We start from the raw sequence: 13,564 nt of genomic DNA, 5'->3' as shown, positions 1-13,564 counted from the left end.
TAAATCTATGCAGATACTCTCGGAAGATGTCGTGCATGAAGGACTGAAACACGGAAGGGGCGTTAGAAAGCCCAAAAGGCATCACCAAGTACTCAAAAGGACCTTCAGGCGTATTAAATGCTGTTTTCCATTCATCGCCCTGCTTTATACGCACAAGATTATAAGCTCCACGAAGATCTATCTTGGTGAACCAACTAGCCCCCCTAATCCGAGCAAACAGATCGGATAGCAGTGGCAAAGGATACTGAAATTTGACCGTGATTTTATTTAGAAGGCAATAATCTATACAGGGTCTCAGAGAACCGTCCTTCTTGGCCACAAAAAAGAACCCCACACCCAAAGGTGACGAGGACGGGCGAATATGCCCTTTCTCCAAAGACTCCTTTATATAACTCCGCATAGTGGCATGTTCTGGTACAGATAAATTAAAAAGTCGTCCCTTAGGGAACTTACTACCAGGAATCAAATTTATAGCACAATCACAATCCCTGATTGAATGAGGAGGTAGGGCACTGGATTTGGGCTCATCAAATACATCCTGGTAGTCCGACAAAAACTCAGGGACTTCAGAAGGAGTAGAAGAAGCAATTGACACCAAAGGAGCATCGCCATGAATTCCCTTGCAACCCCAACTTGACACAGACATTGCTTTCCAATCCAGGACTGGATTATGAGTCTGCAGCCATGGCAGACCCAACACGACAACGTCATGCAAATTATGTAACACAAGAAAGCGAATCTTCTCCTGATGTGCAGGAGTCATGCACATAGTCACTTGAGTCCAGTACTGAGGCTTATTCTTGGCCAATGGCGTAGCATCAATTCCCTTTAGTGGAATAGGAAATTGCAAAGGCTCCAAGATAAAACCACAGCGCCTGGCAAATGACAAATCCATCAAATTCAGGGCAGCACCTGAATCCACAAAAGCCATAACTGAGTAGGATGACAGGGAGAAAATCAAAGTAACAGACAAAATGAATTTAGGCTGTACGGTACCAATGGTGACAGACTTAGCGAACCTATTTGTGCGCTTAGAACAATCTGAGATAACATGAGCAGAATCACCACAGTAAAAGCACAACCCATTCTGACATCTGTGATTTTGCCTTTTAATTCTGGTCAGAATCCTGTCACATTGCATAGACTCAGGCTTCTGCTCAGAAAATACCGCCAGATGGTGCACAGGTTTGCGCTCCCGCAAACGCCGATCAATCTGAATGGCCAAAGACATTGACTCATTCAGACCCGCAGGCGTGGGGAACCCCACCATAACATCCTTAATGGCTTCAGAAAGACCCCTTCTGAAAATCGCTGCCAGGGCACACTCATTCCACTGAGTGAGCACAGACCATTTCCTAAACTTCTGACAGAAAACCTCTGCCTCATCCTGACCCTGAGAGAGAGCCAGCAAAACCTTTTCTGCCTGGTCTACAAGATTAGGTTCCTCATAAAGCAATCCAAGCGCCAGAAAAAACGCATCCACATTTAGCAATGCAGGATCTCCTGGCGTCAGGGAGAATGCCCAATCTTGAGGGTCACCACGTAACAAAGAAATAATAATTTTAACTTGCTGAACAGGGTCACCAGAGGAACGAGGTCTCAGAGAAAGGAATAATTTGCAATTATTTTTGAAGTTCAAAAACCTAGATCTATCTCCAGAGAAACACATTCAGGAACTGGTATCTTAGGCTCTGACATAGGACTGTGAACTACATAATCCTGAATGCTTTGCACCCTTGCAGTGAGATGATCCACACTAGAGGACAGACTCTGAATGTCCATATCTGCAGCTGAATTCTGAACCACCCAGAGATTAAGGGGAGGAGAGAGGCTAGACAAACTGCTGAGGAAAAAAAAAATGAACTCAGGACTTCTCTTATCCCTCTTCTGCGATGCATTAACACTTTATGGGCCTGCTGTACTGTTATGATCCTGGTGGTAAGGACCACAAAACTGACCTGATAGGTAAACCAGAAAATAAGACAAGCTCTGGGAATGTGGGAACTATACTGACCGCAACTCTGAATCTATCGACACACACTAAAGGCAGCCGTGGAGCGTACCTGAAAACCTAGACGCCTCTTCACAGCCTGAGAAACTAGCTACCCCTAGAGAGAAATTAAGCCTCACTTGCCTCAGAGAAATTACCCCAAAGTTTTAGACAGCCCCCCACAAATAATAACGGTGAGTTAAGGGGAAAACACAAACGTAGGAGTGAAAACAGGTTTTAGCAAATGAGGCCCACTAACTCTAAATAGACAGAAGATAGCAAAGAATCTGTGCGGTCAGTATAAAATACTATCAAAATTATCCACGCAGAGAATACAAAAAAAAACCACACCGACTCACGATGTGAGGGGCGCAACTCCGCACCCCAGAGCTTCCAGCGAGCGAGGAAATCACATATAAGCAAGCTGGACTGAACTCATAATATACTGAGAAACATTTTCAAGGAAATAATGAGCAAACATGAACTAGCAAAACTTAGCTTCTCCAGAAGGAGACAGGTCACAAGGGAAGTCCAAGAGAGATCTGAACCAGTACTGAATACAACGACAGCAGGCAACAAGTAATGGTCCAGGTGGAGTTAAATAGGAGCCAGACTAGCAGAAAACGAGGCAGCTGAGCCCAGCTACAGACCAGCCGTATCGCTAAAAGCCACCAGAGGGAGCCCAAGAACAGAACTCACACAGTACCACTCATGACCACAGGAGGGAGCCCGAGAACAGAATTCACAACCCTCAGGGTCAAGAAGCGGCAGAATTGTATTGTCAGAAATTTAGAAAATGGTCTGTGCTGACTAAATGGAATGAGGATGCTTTGGCGGCAATTTTCAGAAAGGGTCTTTCTGAATCTGTTAAAGATGTTATGCTGGGGTTTCCCACACCTGTTGGTCTGAGTGATTCTATGTCTCTGGCCATTCAGATTGATCAGCGCTTGCGGGAGCGCAGAACTGTGCGTGCTGTGGCATTGTCCTCAGAGCAGATGCCTGAGCCTATGCAGTGTGATAGGATTCTGTCTAGAACGGAACAACAAGGATTCAGATGTCAGAATAGGTTGTGTTTTTATTGTGGCGATGCTTCTCATGTCATTTCAGTCTGCCCAAAGCGTACAAAGAGAATCGCTAGTTCAGTTACCATCGGAACTGTACAACCTAAATTTCTGTTATCTGTGACCTTGATCTGCTCATTGTCGTCATTTTCTGTCATGGCGTTTGTGGATTCAGGCACCGCTTTGAACTTAATGGACTTTGAATTTGCCAGGCGTTGTGGTTTCCCCTTGCAGTCTTTGCAGAACCCTATTCCATTAAGGGGCATTGATGCTACACCTTTGGCTAAAAATAAACCCCAGTTTTGGACACAGGTGACCATGTGCATGGCGCCAGCCCATCAGGAAGATTGTCGTTTTCTGGTGTTGCATAATTTGCATGATGCTATTGTGCTGGGTTTTCCATGGTTGCAGATACATAATCCTGTGTTGGATTGGAAGTCTATGTCTGTGACTAGTTGGGGTTGTCAGGGGGTTCATAATGACGTTCCTGTGATGTCAATCTCCTCTTCCTCCTCTTCTGAAGTTCCAGAGTTTTTGTCTGATTTTCAGGATGTATTCGATGAGCCCAAGTCCAGTTCCCTTCCACCGCATAGGGACTGTGATTGTGCTATTGACTTGATTCCAGGCTGAAAGTTTCCTAAGGGCCGACTTTTCAACCTGTCTGTGCCGGAACATACCGCCATGCTGAGTTATGTTAAGGAGTCTTTGGAGAAAGGGCATATTCGTCCATCTTCTTCACCGTTGGGAGCGGGATTTTTTTTTGTTGCTAAGAAGGATGGCTCCTTGAGACCCTGTATTGATTATCGCCTCTTGAATAAGATCACGGTCAAGTTTCAATACCCTTTACCTTTGCTTTCCGATTTGTTTGCCAGGATTAAGGGGGCTAGTTGGTTTACTAAGATTGACCTTCGGGGGGCATATAATCTTGTTCGTATTAAGCAGGGTGACGAATGGAAAACTGCGTTTAATACGCCCGAAGGCCATTTTGAATACCATGTGATGCCATTCGGGCTCTCTAATGCTCCATCTGTTTTTCAGTCCTTCATGCATGATATCTTCCGGAATTATCTTGATAAATTCATGATTGTATATTTGGATGATATCTTAATTTTTTCCGATGATTAAGAGTCTCATGTGAAACAGGTCAGGATGGTATTTCAGATCCTTCGTGATAATGCTTTGTTTGTGAAGGGGTCTAAGTGTCTCTTTGGAGTGCAGAAGGTTTATTTTTTGGGCTTCATTTTTTCTCCCTCATCTATAGAGATGGATCCGTTTAAGGTTCAGGCCATTCATGATTGGATTCAGCCCACATCCGTGAAGAGCCTTCAGAAATTTTGGGGCTTTGCTAATTTTTATCGCCGTTTCATTGCTAACTTCTCCTGACCGATTTGACGAAGAAAGGCGCTGAGGTAACGAATTGGTCCTCTGTGGCTGTCTCTGCCATTCAGGAGCTTAAACGCCGATTTACTTCTGCCCCGGTGTTGCGTCAGCCAGATGTTTCTCTTCCATTTCAGGTTGAGGTTGACGCTTCTGAGATTGGGGCAGGGGCTGTTTTGTCTCAGAGGAATTCTGATGGTTCCTTGATGAAACCGTGTGCCTTCTTTTCCCGTAAGTTTTCGCCTGCTGAACGCAATTATGATTTCGGCAATCAGGAGTTGTTGGCTATGAAGTGGGCGTTTGAGGAATGGCAACATTGGCTTGAGGGAGCCAAGCACCGTATTGTGGTCTTGACTGATCATAAAAATCTGATTTACCTCGATTCTGCCAAACGGCTGAATCCTAGACAGGCTCGATGGTCCCTGTTTTTCTCCCGTTTTGATTTTGTGGTTTCGTATCTTCCGGGTTCTAAGAATATTAAGGCTGATGCCCTCTCTAGGAGTTTTTTGCCTGATTCTCCTGAGGTACTTGAGCCGGTCGACATTCTGAAGGAAGGGGTGGTCCTTTCTGCCATTTCCCCTGATTTGCGACGGGTTCTGCAGGAATTTCAGGCTGACAAACCTGACCGCTGTCCAGTGGGGAAACTGTTTGTTCCTGATAGATGGACTAGTAGAGTGATTTCTGAGGTTCATTGTTCTGTGTTGGCTGGCCATCTTGGTATTTTTGGTACCAGAGATTTGGTTGGTAGGTCCTTTTGGTGGCCTTCTTTGTCACGTGATGTGCGTTCTTTTGTACAGTCCTGTGGGACTTGTGCGCGGGTCAAGCCTTGTTGTTCCCGTGCTAGTGGGTTGCTTTTGCCTTTGCTGGTCCCTGAGAGGCCCTGGACGCATATTTCTATGGATTTTATTTCAGATCTTCCGGTTTCCCAGAGGATGTCGGTTATCTGGGTGGTTTGTGACCGGTTTTCTAAGATGGTTTATTTGGTGCCTTTGCCTAAATTGCCTTCCGCTTCTGATTTGGTTCCGTTGTTTTTTCAGCATGTGGTTCGTTTGCATGGTATTCCGGAGAATATTGTGTCTGACAGAGGTTCCCAGTTTGTTTCTAGGTTTTGGCGGGCCTTTTGTGCTAGGCTGGGCATTGATTTGTCTTTTTCTTTCGCATTTCATCCTCAGACAAATAGCCAGACCGAGCGAACTAATCAGACTTTGGAAACTTATTTGAGATGCTTTGTGTCTGCTGATCAGGATGATTGGGTGGCTTTCTTGCCATTGGCCGAGTTTGCCCTTAATAATCGAGCTAGTTCGGCTACCTTTGTTTTGCCCCTCTCTTGTAATTTTGGTTTTCATCCTCGTTTTTCTTCGGGGTAAGTTGAACCTTCTGATTGTCCTGGTGTGGATTCTGTGGTTGACAGGTTGCAGCAGATTTGGGCTCATGTGGTGGACAATTTGGTGTTGTCTCAGGAGGAGGCTCAGCGTTTTGCTAACCGTCGTCGGTGTGTTGGTTCCCGGCTTCGGGTTGGGGATTTGGTCTGGTTGTCTTCCCGTCATGTTCCTATGAAGGTTTCTTCCCCTAAGTTTAAGCCTCGGTTTATTGGTCCTTATAGGATTTCTGAGATTATCAATCCGGTGTCTTTTCGTTTGGCCCTTCCGGCCTCTTTTGGCATCCATAATGTTTTCCATAGATCTTTATTGCGGAAATATGTGGTGCCCGTTGTTCCCTCTGTTGATCCTCCTGCTCCTGTGTTGGTTGATGGGGAGTTGGAGTATGTGGTTGAGAAGATTTTGGATTCTCGCTTTTCGAGGCGGAGGCTTCAGTACCTTGTCAAATGGAAGGGTTATGGCCAGGAGGATAATTCTTGGGTTTTTGCCTCTGATGTCCATGCTGCTGATTTGGTCTGTGCCTTTCATCTGGCTCGTCCTGATCGGCCTGGGGGCTCTGGTGAGGGTTCGGTGACCCCTCTTCAAGGGGGGGGGTACTGTTGTGAATTCTGCTCTTGGGCTCCCTCCGGTGGTTGTTGGTGGTAGTGCAGTTGTCTTGGGGTTGTAATCCGGGCAGGTGTTTCTGCTGATTGCAGCTCTATTAGGTATTTAGGTGTGCAGGATCCATGAGTCTGTGCCAGTTGTCCATTGTACTTGGAGGGATTGCATCTCTCTCTGGCTCCTCATGCCCTGCTGCCAATTCATCTAAGATAAGTGTCTGTTTTTTTGTCTCTGTGCACACATGCAGTGTGCTTTGCAATTCAGTGCAATTTATTGTGTTTTTGTCCAGCTTAGACTTTGTTTGGATTTTTCAGTCATGCTGGATTCTCAGGAGATGCAGATATACTTTCTATGTCTTTAGTTAGATGTGGAATATTTGAATTATCTGCTGTGGATATTTTTAGGATTTTAATACTGACCGCTTAGAATTCTGTCCTATCCTTTTCTATTTAGCTAGAAGTGCCTCTTTTGCTAAATCCTGTTTTTCTGCCTGCGTGTGTCTTTCCTCTTATACTCACAGTCAATATTTGTGGGGGGCTGCCTATCCTTTGGGGTTCTGCTCTGAGGCAAGATAGAATTCCCATTTCCATCTATAGGGGTATTTAGTCCTCCGGCTGTGTTGAGATGTCTAGGACGTGTTAGGTACATCCCACGGCTACTTCTAGTTGCGGTGTTAGTTTAGGGTTTGCGGTCAGTACAGGTACCACCTACTCCTGAGAAAGTCTCTCATGCGGCTCCAAGGTCACCAGATCATAACAGACAGCCATTCAAAAATATCAAAAATCAAGGTTTAAGACTCATATGACAAAAGTCTATGGCTCTTGACCAACTGAACCATATGACTAGATAATTAAGATTAAATATTGTGTCATCACATTGCTCCCCCATCTTAATTAGCCAGATGTGATATTCTTTTGATCATCCTTCTCCACTTATCGTGGACAGTACATCAGCATGTCTTTAAGCACAGTCAGAAATGTAAGAGGTCTCACCTTCATGAGAACAAAGCCTTGTATTGTCTGGTTTACTCAGAGCATATTCCATGTTTTCCTTGTAAATAAACTCCACAAGTAATTTACGAGAACCAACTCGCATCCATTGCTTCCACACATGGCGTCGTCCTCCACACCCCATGGTTCCTGGATTAAATCAGATAGAATGTGTATGAATGAAGCAATAAAAGAAGCAGAAGAGAAAGATATTGGTACACATTTTACCACATGCTAGCTGTGTCCTGTACATGGTATGTGGAAGAATATGCAATAACAGCTTTCTGTGCTGCTTTTCTTATTGCTTTATTCCTACACACTCTTAGGATTCCCAGTGTTATCACTATTATGCTATATGGCCTGGAAAACTCCTTAAACGAAAATCAAATCAGCCACAAATTAAAGCATGGCGTAAAAGAATGACCTTACCAAAGATTTTTTTCTTTAAACGAATTTCCAGGTCCATTTTACAGAAAAAAGTACTGAAATGTGCTGATGAGATGATTTTAATACACATGCTATTAGTGTAGAAACATTCATAGTTATGCTTGAACGTAGTCAGATATTACCGCTACATACTTCTAAAGTATGATGTCTCTGCCTGAGCAAAACAATGCTGATAAATTGCTATATTAGATTAACATTACTCCTAGAAATCACAATTGACAGATTAAATAAATTGTCTATTTTTTTTCCTGCAGCTTTCTTATTCATCCTTCAACTGGAATTATTTACACCCAACCTTGGGCCATCCTGGATGCTGAGGAAAACTCAAAGTATAACTTTTATGTCAAAGCTGAAGACACAGAAGGAAAATATAGCTTAGCTGAAGTCTTTGTTACTGTTTTAGACATTAACGACCATTGCCCAGAGTTTAATGAGAATATTCAAGAAAGGACTATGGTTATTGGCAGCCCAGTAAAAATAGAGGTAAGCATTTCATTATAAAACTGCCCTCGTTTTGGGTGTTGTCTAACTCTTATCCATAAAGAATGCTACTGCATGGCATTGCATTGTCTCTTGTTTGAAAAAGCCATTTCTACTCTATCTGTGCAATGCCTAGGACAATGTGCAGAGGCGGTGGCTCTGAGCTGGAAGATATAGTATTTTTATTCAGGATTTTCATTGAAAAAAATAAGTTTAAAAACTACAGAGCTAACTCTGCTTCCTCGACTCATACATTAAAATATCACATCTTTTTCTGTACAATCTCTGTGTTGGAGGAGAAAATAGTATTGGGCTAGCATCACATTTGTATGTGTGCAGGCATAGGCATCAAAAATGTACAACTGAAAGCAATGCCTATGAAATCAAAATAATAATGTTAATTAGTGATAGAACATTGGTCATATAAAAAGGCATATAAGGGATAAATAATGTACATATAATAATAAACCTTATTTAGTAATTATGAAAAAATAATATACATATACATGAAAGAAGATCTGCTAAACAACATACCAATCAGGATAAAGATGAAAAATTGATAAACTAGATCAATAAATTCCTGACAAAAACAGACAATGAGTCCCCCAATTAGTATGTAAAAATGGTTGGTGTAAATAACATTACCTTTTCATCAAAAGATTTGAAAAATATTAGCCAAGTTTAGTAAGCCAATATTAATAACAATATACAGAAAAATCCCTAGGTACCATAAGATAACATTTACCTCCAGTGCCTTGTGAAAGTATTCGGCCCCCTGGAACATTTCAACCTTTTCCCACATATCATGCTTCAAACATAAAGATACCAAATGTAAATATTTGGTGAAGAATCAACAACAAGTGGAACACAATTGTGAAGTTGAACGAAATTTATTGGTTATTTTAAATTTTTGTGGAAATTCAAAAACTGAAAAGTGGGGCGTGCAATATTATTCGACCCCTTTAACTTAATACTTTGTTGCACCACCTTTTGCTGCGATTACAGCTGCAAGTCACTTGGGGTATGTCTCTATCAGTTTTGTACATCGAGAGACTGAAATTCTTTCCCATTCTTCTTTGGCAAACAGCTCGAGCTCAGTGAGGTTTGATATAGATCGTTTGTGAACAGCAGTTTTCATCTCTTTCCACAGATTCTCGATTGGATTGAGGTCTGGACTTTGACTTGGCCATTCTAACACCAGGATACATTTATTTGTGAACCATTCCATTGCAGATTTTGCTTTATGTTTAGGACCATTGTCTTGTTGGAAGACAAATCTCCCTCCCAGTCTCAGGTCTTTTGCAGACTCCAACAGGTTTTTTTCAAGAATGGTCCTGTATTTGGCTCCATCCATCTACCCATCAATTTTAACCATGTTCCCTGTCCCTGCTGAAGGAAAGCAGACTCAAGCCATGATGCTGCCACCAACATGTTTGACAATGGGGTTGGTGTGTTCAGGGTGATGAGCTGTGTTGCCTTTACACCAAACATATCGTTTGGCATTGTTGCCAAAAAGTTTGATTTTGGTTTCATCTGACCACAGCACCTACTTCCACATGTTTGGTGTGTGTCCCACATGGCTTGTTGCAAACTTTAAACAACACTTTTTATGGATATCTTTGAGAGATGGCTTTCTTCTTGCCACTCTTCCATAAAGGTCAGATTTGTGCAGTGTACGACTGATTGTTGTCCTATGGACAGACTGTCCCACCTCAGCTGTAGATCTCTGCAGTTCATCCAGAGTGATCATGGGCCTTTTGGCTACATGTCTGATCAGTCTTCTCCTTGTTTGAGATGAAAGTTTAGAAGAACGGCCGCGTCTTGGTGGATTTGCAGTGGTATGATACTCCTTCCATTTCAATATGATCGCTTGCACAGTGCTCCTTGGGATGTTTAAAGTTTTGGAAATCATTTTTTATCCAAATCCAGCTTTAAACTTCTCCACAACAGTATCATGGACCTGCCTGTTGTGTTCCTTGGTTTTCAGGATGCTCTCTGTGCTTCAAACAGAACCCTGAGACTATCACAGAGCAGTTGCATTTATACAGAGACTTGATTACACGCTGGTGGATTATATTTATCATCATTAGGCATTTAGGACAACATTGGATCATTCAGAGATCCACAATGAACTTCTGGAGTGAGTTTGCTGCACTGAAAGTAAAAGGGCCGAATAATATTGCACGCAACACATTTCAGTTTTTGAATTTCCACAAAAATTTTAAATGACCAATAAATTTCGCTCAACTTCACAATTGTGTTCCACTTGTTGTTGATTCTTCAATAAAAATTTACATTTGGTACCTTTATATTTGAAGCATGACATGTGGGAAAAGGTTGAAAAGTTCCAGGGGGCCGAATTTGGCAAGGCACTGTAGGTGCAAAAACCATGCCTAGATAGATTTTAAAAATACATTGTTATATAGTAATATGCATATTATCAAAATACAGTAAGTGAAGTCATACAGTAAGTGAAGTCGTATATAAAGTTATAGCAAGACAAGAGTAAACAACACTGTGTCGTGTAAAAACAGGCAAAAGCATACAGTATGTTATGAACACAATGCATAGGGTGTCAAAATTAGTAGCACACTAAAAGCATGAACTAAATAAAGTGCATGAAGTGCATAAGTAGAATAGCTATAGGACATAGCCATTAACTAAGGACATGAGGCAGGGAAGATGGACAGGGAATTTCCACGTGAGTAGTATTCAGCTGGAATCCAAGCGAGTTTGCTAGCATTTGTCTGGTGGCTGTCGATCTTGCTGGTGCATTCAGCAAACATAGGAAAAGGAAAGGATATGTTTCCGGCACATCGACCAGTTAAAAAGTAATAAAAAGTTTATTTGGACATGATTAAAAATAAAACAATAAAAACAACCTGACACGTTTCTGGTACGCCCTTAGTCATAGGATATAGTGAGAACATACAGACAGATATAAATAAGGAACAAGCACCAATCAGAGCAAAGAGAAAGGATTGATTAATGAAATGCAACAGCTGTAACACAAAACAAATGAGGAATGAAAGTTGAATGGTTAATAGAATCAATAGATATAAAACAAATTGTTTTATAATTCATTTCCCTGGGGAATTTCGTATCCAGGCACAATATCCAATAAGCTCCCCTCATCAATAAATGTTTATGCCAGTCTCCTCCTCATCTGGGACAACTGACCTTTTCTATGGCAAAACATGCAAAATTAGTGAGGTCACCCTTATGGATTGAAACAAAATGTTTTGTTGCTCCAGAGTAGGAGCTACAGTATTGTTGGTGTTCATATTAGCGATATATTCTACCGGATTATGTGGAAGGAGACAGTAGGTGTGGGGTTGCAGTAGCTCCGATGATGTTGAGGTGGCTGCATGGTCATTACAGGTTGTAAGCTTTTTTGAAGAGATGGGTTTTTAGGTTCCGTCTGAAGGATCCAAATGTGATGAATAACCGGACGTGTTGGGGCACAGAATTACAGAGGGTGGGGGATATTGGGGAGAAATCTTGGAGGCGACTGGGTGATGATCAAATAAGTGTGGAGGAGAGAAGGAGGTCTCAGGAGGACCAGAGATTGCATGAGGGAAAATATTGGGAGATTAGTTTGGAAATAGATGGAGGAGAAAGGTTATGGATGGCTTTGTAGGTCAATGTTAGTAGTTTAAACTGAAGACGCTGGGAAATTGGTAGCCAGTGAAGGGATTTGCAAAGAGGAGAAGCAGGAGTGCAGCAAGGAGAGAGATTAATTAGTCAGGCAACAAAGTTAAGGACAGACTGGAGGGGTGTGAGAGTGTTAGAAGGTAGGCCACAGAGTAAGATGTTGCAGTAGTCGAGGAGGGAGATGATTAGGTCATGCACAAGCATTTTGGTAGAGTGAGAGTTGAAGAACGGATGGATTCTGGAAATATTTTTGAGCTGGAGGTGACAGGATGTGGCGAGAGCTTGGTTGTGCTCTCTGAAGGACAGGGTAGAGTCAATGGTTACTCCAAGGCAACAGATTTCCAGGCCAGGGGGAAGTGTGATTTCATTTATTGTGATAGATAGATCAGGTAGAGAAGATATGCAAGATGGAGGAAAGATAAGTAGTTTAGATTTGTCCACATTGAGCTTGAGGAAGCGAGGGGAGAAGAAGGAGGATATGGCTGATAGACACTCTGGGATTCAGGACAGCAGAGAGGTGACATCTGAGCAAGAAAGATAGATCTGAGTGTCATCAGCATATAGATGGTACTGGAAACCATAGGACTTTATGAGTTGTCCCAGGCCAAGGGTATAGATTGAGAAAAGTAGGGGTGCTAGGACAGAGCCTTGAGGGACACCAACAGAGAGAGGGCAAGATGAGGAGGTAGTGTGGGAGTAGGAAACGCTAAATGTGCGGTTGGTAAGGTATGAGGAGATCCAGGATAGGGCAAGGTCTTTGACACCAAAGGAAGAGAGGTTCTGTAGTAGGAGGCAGTGGCCAACTATGTCGAAGGCAAAGAACAGGTCTAGATGGAGGAGTATAGAGAATTGTCTGTTAGCTTTTGCTATAAGTAAGTCATTAGTAAGTTTGGTCAGGGTAGTCTCATTGGAATGGTGGGGACGGAAGCCAGATTGTAGGCTGTCAAAGAGCGAGTTAGATGCAAAGTGAGAAAAAAGTTCCGCATGGATGTGCTGCTCAAGGAGTTTGGAAGCAAATGGGAGCAAATATATGGGGCGATAGCTGGACATAGCGCTCAGGTCAAGGGATAGCTCTTTGAGGATAGGTGTGATTATGTCATGTTTAAAAGCAGAGGGGAAGGTACCAGAAGTTAGTGATAGGTTGAAGAGATGGGTTAGAGATGGGATAAGCATGTTGGTGAGGTTGGGGAGGAGGTGGGATGGGGTCAAGTGCACAAGTGGTGAGGTGTGATTTAGAGAGAAGATGAGCAACCACTTTTTCAGTGATCTTGGAGAGGGAAGTTATGGGGTTAGGGCATTGGTCTGGTATACAAAGGGGTTGTGGTCGGACAACAAAAACTTGCCTTGTTTGGTCTATCTTATTTTTGAAGTGCATGGCAAAGTCCTCGGAAGAGATTAGGGAAGTCAGAGGGGGCAGTGGTGGACAGAGGAGGGAGTTAAAAGTGTTGAACAACTGTTTGGGGTTGTGGGATAAGGAAGATAAGAGCGATGTAAAGTAGGCCTGTTTAGCAGAGGTGAATGCGAGTCTTTCTTGTTTGACTGCAGTGAAGTCATCTTGCGAATGTGTTTTCTTCCAAAGCCGCTCTG

General features: G+C 42.7%; 1 protein-coding gene across 1 annotated transcript in view; it reads left to right on the top strand.

Moving 5' to 3' along the window:
* The window catches only part of CDHR1 (cadherin related family member 1), a 283,238-nt gene that overhangs the window by 243,770 nt on the left and 25,904 nt on the right, over nt 1–13,564 (top strand). The window contains exon 15 of the mRNA XM_077257202.1: nt 8,098–8,326. Within this exon, the coding sequence (XP_077113317.1) occupies nt 8,098–8,326 (229 nt within the window). The remainder of the gene's footprint in view (nt 1–8,097; nt 8,327–13,564) is intronic.

Source organism: Ranitomeya variabilis, chromosome 4 (assembly GCF_051348905.1).
Source record: "Ranitomeya variabilis isolate aRanVar5 chromosome 4, aRanVar5.hap1, whole genome shotgun sequence".
NCBI lineage: Eukaryota > Metazoa > Chordata > Amphibia > Anura > Dendrobatidae > Ranitomeya > Ranitomeya variabilis.
The sequence above is the reverse complement of the archived record's forward strand: the minus strand, read 5'-3'. Positions and strand labels throughout refer to the sequence as shown.